This window comes from Magallana gigas, chromosome 6, assembly GCF_963853765.1.
Source record: "Magallana gigas chromosome 6, xbMagGiga1.1, whole genome shotgun sequence".
NCBI lineage: Eukaryota > Metazoa > Mollusca > Bivalvia > Ostreida > Ostreidae > Magallana > Magallana gigas.
In genome coordinates, this window is record NC_088858.1 from 8,968,988 (window position 1) to 8,977,121 (window position 8,134).

Below are 8,134 nucleotides of genomic sequence, written 5' to 3' on the forward strand. Positions count from 1 at the left end.
CTTATTATTAATGTTACATTTTCTAATGTGTAATTGTGTTATTTTACGTATTATTCATCCGCCAAATTTAGACAACCCGTACTTGGAACGAAAATTGTTGTAGATAAAACGTTTGTGAAATATTCGGCTATTCTCTTTTCTCCCGCACTTTAAAGTTTATATGGCATGCTGGTTCTAACATAATCTTATTTTATACTGAGCGTGCTTAGTATATAATATAATTAGCTACAATATAGAGCTTTTGTTAACAATTTCAATATTTATACTGTACAATATTTGATGTGATAACGATAATATAAATATATTAATACATGTACATAAGCATATTAATCTATATTCTATATTTTATCCATTATAATAATATTTTATTCTATATTCTATTTTATGAACTGTTTATGCCTAGATATTTGTAAAACTATATAAACATACTGTAATATTAACAAATTTTGAATTGACACTTATCCAGTATATATAAATTCATTTTACAATATGACAATATATTAACTGGTTCTGCATTTCTTTACGTACTGTATAGCCTGCATGTCTTTATAAAAAATCATATTGGTAATGCTCTAATGAACTAAACTTATAAATTATGAATAATCGAAATAATTTATACACATAGAATACCTGAAAAGAAAATGTTGATTATGTTCAATTCTCTTTTCGAAAAAAAATTTAATTAACTTCCTAAAAATATATATTGAGGATTGTATCATTAGTTAGACTAATCCAGCCCGTGGCACACTTTTCGATATATTATCTCGGAAACACTACAAACTTAGTAATAGATGTCTAATGCATGACCAAGGGAAACGCAGATGTCAATATGTTTTTGCGGTGGCTGGTTCGATTCCCAAGAATTTCTCCTTTTTAATCACAATTTCCAAAAATCATGTATACCTTTATTTAATTCAATGTGTTTTCTGCATTTATATTAAATAGGCATGAACCCAAACGAAAATGAGAATACTGTAATGTTTGTTTTCACATATACAATGTAGATGCACACCTTATGATCCTTGAAGTAACCACATCTTGCATAATAAACTAGCTATACTGTACACATGTAAATTTATAAACAAGGTTCTGTACAATCATTCCCCTTTTGCTGAAATTATGATGTACATGTAGGTGCATCTATTTTCATATATTTTATACATACAGAAGTGTAAGGAGATAATTCTTGTTCGTCGAATGCAAAAATCGGCCAAGAAATAACAAAAACAAAAAAACAAAAAAAAGGAGAAAGCTGTGTATAAATCGATCTATAAATGTAATATTTGTGTGTTTTAGTTAGTGGATACATGGTTGCTATATAGTATTTTAGGTTCTGTGTTAATAATTATTAGATCTAGTGCCTGTATTGTATTGTATTGTTTAATTGCTAAAATTCACATGAATCATAAGCGGTTGTAACATATTTATACAATTATAAACATATTCATACACTCTATCTAAGCAAAAGCACACATCACTACTAGTATTAACGTTATACAATATTCTAAAAAAAAATATTATTCATACATCAGTGTACATTCATAGGAGGAGAGACTCTATAAATCAATAGCTCAAATAGTTATGTAAATAATAATAATAATTATAATATATTAATTGGATGTACTAGCAGTTTGACATTCCCGTTTTTTACCTGCCTCACGCAGATACATTGCGAGATGGCACAATTGTTTGCAATTATGAATGGCAATAAGTTGAACTAACTTAATCAAACATTGAAGGACGAGTCCAGTAATATTTTTTAAATACAATACATGTAGACCTTTATAAAAAAGACAGATAAGTATAAAATGGAATTCATCATCGACTTCACCTAACAGGCACGTAGCATCGTTTTTGAAAGTGGGGGGGGGGGGGGGCAGACTCATCCAAAAAATCTTGACAAGCAAAAAAAAAAAAAAAAAAAAAAAAAAAAAAAAAAAAAAAAAAAAAGGAAAAATATAAGTTTTCCAAACTCTTCAAAATCCTAATCCGGGGGGGGGGGGGGGTTCTGGCGTACTATATAACTTCAATTTCACTCCTCATTTCCTTATTTTCATATCAATTTTTTACATACTCCCAAAAAAGTGGGGGGGGGGCCAACTCCATGATTATTCCATTTTTTATATGTAAATTTTAAAAAATTTGTTGCTGCGAGAAAAAGTGGGGGGCCAGGCCCCCCCTGCCCCCCCCCCCCCCCCGATGCTACGTGCCTGCCTTAATTACAATATTTGCAAATACGCATCGATCTGACAGTTCCATTATAAAGGCCTTGCTCTACCAAAAGCATATGCAATGACAGTCTATATTTTGTTTAAAGGACAACAAGGTTTTCCGGAATATTTTTACGCAAATAGAACCATTTTAACAGGAGCTTGGACTTTGGATAGTTGTGTCAAACAGCAGTGTGACGTAGCCCTGTCTATTTCATTGCTGGCCACTCGGCCATAGCTCAGTGAAATCAACAAGATTTGTCTGGCTTTTGAGCTAAGACTACGCAATTAGTGTATATTTCACTTCAAACCAGCGTCATTTTTAACTTGTTTTGAGGCAAGAAATAGATAGTTACATACTACCGAAAGTCCAAGGTCTTGTTAAAATGGTTCTAAAATCGTAAATCGGAAAAAGTGTCAGGCAGATACTTGTATATACAATAAACATTTAGAGGATGGCTCGAAAATGCGTCTCTTTCCTGTATAAAAAAAAATCAGACAACCTCTGCTTTACAATTTTTAAGAAAACATTAGTGTTAGCCACATTCTGTGAAAGCCAGCTAGACTTCATGCATACCCAGAAATACTAATAATTCTCTGAAATTGAAACACCTTGTATTTGGCATCAACTGTAAAACCATTTCTTCATAAATATTGCATAATATACAATTTTCTGTTTCAATCAATTTCAACCAATACTTAATTATGCGCAATTTACGTATAATACTCGAAGGTAGACGACCAAACTCTGAATAAACCATGATCGAAGTTTGACGTTCATTTTTAACTTTTAAAATTCTTTTACAAAAGTTTGTGTGAACTCGTTCTATTTCCTCACCAGAATGAAAACCCCATATCTCGGAGCAATAGTTAAGAACCCTAGATACATATGTATCAAAAATGCTTAATTTAGTCTCAATATTTTAATAAGTTATATAAAATAGATCTAGTGACTAAATGTACTTCTAATAACTTAATTATTAGTATGTACAGTTTAAGTTGAATAATACATGTATGTATACATGTGCTGCATAGCAAATCGTTGTTGAAATTTAGGAAAAATTCGGAGTACTTTGATATATATATTTACATCTACCGAGTATGATTCACTCTATTTCTTACAGAAACTTATTGTTTAAAAATTACAGGACTGAATTCTACACGCCCCGTTTATCGATTGGTCGCAACCTACAGCGACCTAATTTGGCTGCTTCTCTTAGCTAACGTACTGATGTACATTAACAGTAATTTCGTTCATTTAACTTTTTTTTACTTTACTTTTTACAATCAACTTATTAATTTGTTAAAAGAAAAATGTTAATTCAAACAATAAAATGCTTTGATGGTTTATGCAGGTTGTGAAGGTAGCGATCATTGCAGAAAATTTTTCCTGCAATGTCGCCACCTTCATATCCCGCATGAATCATCAAAATAAGCATTTTATTGTATAGATAATACGGTGGGGTCATATTTACATACATATAGGCCGACTTCATCCAAATCATAAAAACATTTTGGAGTGTTTTGTCAACAACTCCTCATTTGAAATGCAATCATCAAATTTGTTTTGCATTAATGTCAATAATGGATTCCAAATCTGCACTGGAAAATGATGGTTAATATTAGATGTAATTTTACAATGCATGATACGTATCCCTTTCTAAATTGTGCATGTTTTTTTGTAAACGTTGTACAACATTAATTGTTAATGATATTTAGTTATTGATCAACGGTGTGCTGCGACTAATCTAACTAAATGTATATATGTACACTGTCAACAATGAATATATTCACCTGTTAATTTGGTATGATATATTATGTATATTCAATGCACAAAGTCGATGCTTTTGTTATGCACATGAAGTAGTCGTATCAAAAACCTCTGGAGATGGTATATATATGGGGGTTTTTATTCTCGCTTTTTTTCTTCTGGTTTAGAGTTTCGGAGCTTGTATAAAAAAAATTATAAATAAAATAAATCATTTCAAAGTGATTCTTACCTCCATACATGTACATGTGTATGTAGGAGGTCTACGGTCCTTGCTTCTATCTTCAAATTCCTATAGCTGCAGGTCTGTAGCTCTCGATCTGAATAAACTGCAACGTTTACCTAGAGAGTTAAATTGTTAGAAAATCCTACAAACGAATAAAATAATGGGGAAATATATTGATCTTCTTTAAATTTTAATGTTAACTTTAACAATAAAAAAATTATGCATTCATCAAAAGAAGAATAAATCTAAAGTTACATTTTTTTTGTAATCATAATTGTTAAATAAACCTTTCAAAATCATATTCATGTAAGATTTCAACGATCAAACTCATGCGCAAAGGGGGGGGGGGGGGTCAAGGAGGCCAATACCCCCCCCCCCAAACACACAGCAAAATTCGAATTTCTTTATATTTATACTCTCTTCTCATTATATCGCGGGTTCCGTTGTATCGCGGTTTGTTCCAAAAAATAGGATTCCCGTTTTTCCGCGATTTTTCACAAGGAGTTCATGCACCAACATTAGGATGAGTGCAAAGAAGATTGTCAATGTATCGACAAATAAAATTTTTCTCACAAATAAAAATTTTTTCCGGAGAGAAATCAAGCTTAAAAATCCACAATGTATATGATGAAAAAAAACTAAATAAAAAGCATAACAGAATGTATATTTTATTCGCTAACCAGTTAAAGTGACTTTGATTTCATGAATAATCATATTTTATTTACAAAAAAATAAAAACTGTCCGTTATAACTAAACCAGGCTTCCAGATTTCCAATGCCGCGATACAATGGAACTCTCTAATTTTGTAGGTGAATAAGACTTCTGATTTAAAATTAGCATACAAAATAAACTACGTAAGTTGGGAAACTGATGTTCCTCAGAAGAGCTAGTCTAATGCAAGCTTTTTGAACATCACGAATGACATGTGAAAATAATAACTTAGTATATCTTTTTTTAGGAAAAAAACTAAGTACCGCGATATTATGAGACACCAGTATACATTATAAAATAAACAAAAATAGGCCTCGGAACCCCCTAATACTAAGATTGATATATCAGTAATTATAATTTATCAATATGAATAAATTCGACCATCTTGTAACCTATTCATAACATATAGTTAACCAAGATGAAATTCATTACATCGGTGAATAGAATTTGGTGCTGTGGCGTAGCATCGTGGAGGGGGAGGGGAGGGGGGATGCCAGTTAGTGCAGTGTGTGTCATATTAATGTGCGTGTGCCAGTATGTCTGTCATACCTTTATATTTTCATCTTAAATTTACATACATGTATGCTATCACATGGTCCCTTCCCTCTTTCAAAGTGATAAGCACTTCTTAGTTTGACAACCGTAAATGTAGGTGGCGAAATATGTTCTCTTTCCTTCGGGGGGGGGGGGGGGGGGGGGGAGAGAGAGAGAGCTGGGGGCTACATGGATAAATTTTTTTAAATATATTTTTCAAATTGCTAAATCATTCTGTATTTAAAAATAGGTGATCAATAAATTTTCAAAAATTTTCTTTTAAACTTATCGAGTAGGTATTATGGTATAGGCTTACTGTAATAAAACGTGAATCAAATCAGAGTCCTGCCGAATATGAAGGCGTAACGATGTTGAGTGTACAGACTTTACATGCATGTTGCACTTGCTTGTAACTTTTGTACTATGTTGATTTAATTGTTAATGCAAATTATTCTGATATGTTGGTAATTTCTTTGATACAGAAGTTATAATTGATTTCATCAAATTCATGACGTTCTCGTCCTGCGACATACGTACATTATAGATTGTGTTTACATCTGCCGCAGTGCGCGTTGTCGCATTGCAGGTGAGAGTTGACCAATGAGAACACGCGTTACTTAGAAATCGAAGATACCGCTTTATTTCCTTCCCGCTACTTTGATCTCTGTAAGTGAAAATAGTTCCTTTTTTCACTTTCAGATTATCTGTTGGAAAAGTAAGAAAGAGAGAAAAATAACTAGTTAGTATACTGTTTGCTTGAATTACGTATTGGATGTGATATTGTCTCTGTTAATTTTTGTAAACAGGAAGGAAGTCACCAGTGTGTAGTGATACATCAGCTATTGAGCTCATCATCTGCACGACGATCGTTCGGGTTGTAGAATAAATTTCTTCTCTATCCATCATGGTAAGTGTTAATCTGCAGCCATCGATGCCCGTGAAAATGAATTAATTGTACGTAATGATCCTGTTATATGAAATAACTTCTTATTTTTAAGTGTATGAAATGGACAATCTTAAATCACACCGGCAATATTTTGTTTACATTGCAGTGATTTGCTAATGTTATTACAGGGGTATTAAACGCAATGCATTGATGAGAATTAACGAAAAGTAATCAACATCGATAAGAACTAAGTTATTTGCCGTGGCTATTACTGGACACCTCGTGTTGTTCCCGAAAGTACCATAATTGAATATGTATAATTGAAAATGAAAATAAAGAGTGTAAGGCTTGTAAATTTAAAATAAAACGGTTACTGTCTAAAGGGACACAATTAAGCTATCATGTAGCTGTTACTTTGTTTTTTAAAACAATATCTATAAACATGGATTTGATAGGTAGAATTGTACAATGTGATGACATCACTAATGGGGTGTATCATGTATTTACAAACTATTCCCCTGTGCTGAACAGGGAAGTGAATCAAAGATATATATGTATATATTTTAAATTAAGCATTTTATCATAAATATCCAATGATACACATTTTGTAACTGTTTCCCACTTAAAGTTTATTGTTGCACTGTTGTGAATAGGTCTATAACATACATTTTATTCTCCAGCAAAGTACTTCATTTTAAGATTTATCATGCAGTACTAGATTTTGAAAACCTTGCCTAATGGAATGTATCACATTCGAGTTGCTTATTGACACTGCAAGATAAGCGAAACAATATACCAGTTGACAGCCCCCACTTTTGTACTCTAAAGCACTAAAATTTTGCTGTACAATAGATATTTTTTAAAATCTTCATTGTAATATTTGGAATTGCAGGATTGGCATTTGAGCTGACAAAGGTTTACTATACATCATGATCTCCATAGTTACTGCTCTGCAACTATCTTTCTTCTGAGTAGATATCCTATACACTATTGTTCTTTTGGATACAAATTATTCCATTTAAGCAAACCATTAATGTCATTGACATAATTGAAACTTTAATTACCTGACTTGTATTTCTTTATACTAGTATCCAAAATGAACATCAAAACATCATGAATATAACAAGTATACTGTGTTGACCATTGTACAAATTATAACAATACTAACAACAGACTTTAATTTAATTATTACCTTAATTTTAGCCTAGAAAGGTACATAAATGTTTAGATCTTTTGGTATATTGATATCAAGTAATGCTTAATTCCAGTTTTTAAGATGGTAAAGATTTGAACCAGATTTCATGATTGCCTTTAAAGTTGCATTGAGATAAAAAAAAAAAATAGACTGTCATAAAACAAACTGTATGATATTTTATTTTATTTTTTAATTTTAGGCAGATCAATTAACAGAAGAACAAATTGCAGGTGAATCTATTTTACAGCATCTTGTAAGCTTCCAAAATTAACAGAAATGTGAATTTACCATATGTATAATGCTGTACACTAACCTTGTTTTATTGTATTTAGAATTCAAAGAGGCATTCAGCCTTTTTGACAAGGATGGAGATGGAACCATCACAACCAAAGAACTGGGTACAGTTATGAGATCCCTAGGACAAAATCCTACAGAGGCAGAGCTTCAAGACATGATTAACGAAGTTGATGCTGATGGTATATATCTGAAGATGTTAAAACTTATTCTTGTTTAGGGCTTAGACAATATATTGAAATATTGTTAAAATTGGTCTTTTGTACAGAGGCCATGCAAATTGATAGATCCCTATGTATGTATATATTG

The 8,134-nt window shown here is 31.8% G+C and overlaps 1 protein-coding gene across 2 annotated transcripts in view; it reads left to right on the forward strand.

Moving 5' to 3' along the window:
• Positions 1–5,980: 5,980 nt before the first annotated feature.
• The window catches only part of LOC105334726 (calmodulin), a 5,134-nt gene continuing 2,980 nt past the window's right edge, over positions 5,981–8,134 (forward strand). Inside the window, exons 1-4 of one of the 2 annotated variants that reach the window (XM_020069915.3) lie at positions 5,981–6,116; positions 6,257–6,357; positions 7,731–7,761; positions 7,864–8,007. In XM_020069915.3, the coding sequence (XP_019925474.2) occupies positions 6,355–6,357; positions 7,731–7,761; positions 7,864–8,007 (178 nt within the window). In that variant the 5' untranslated portion in view covers positions 5,981–6,116; positions 6,257–6,354. The remainder of the gene's footprint in view (positions 6,117–6,256; positions 6,358–7,730; positions 7,762–7,863; positions 8,008–8,134) is intronic. The other variant, XM_020069914.3, reaches the window with a different exon arrangement.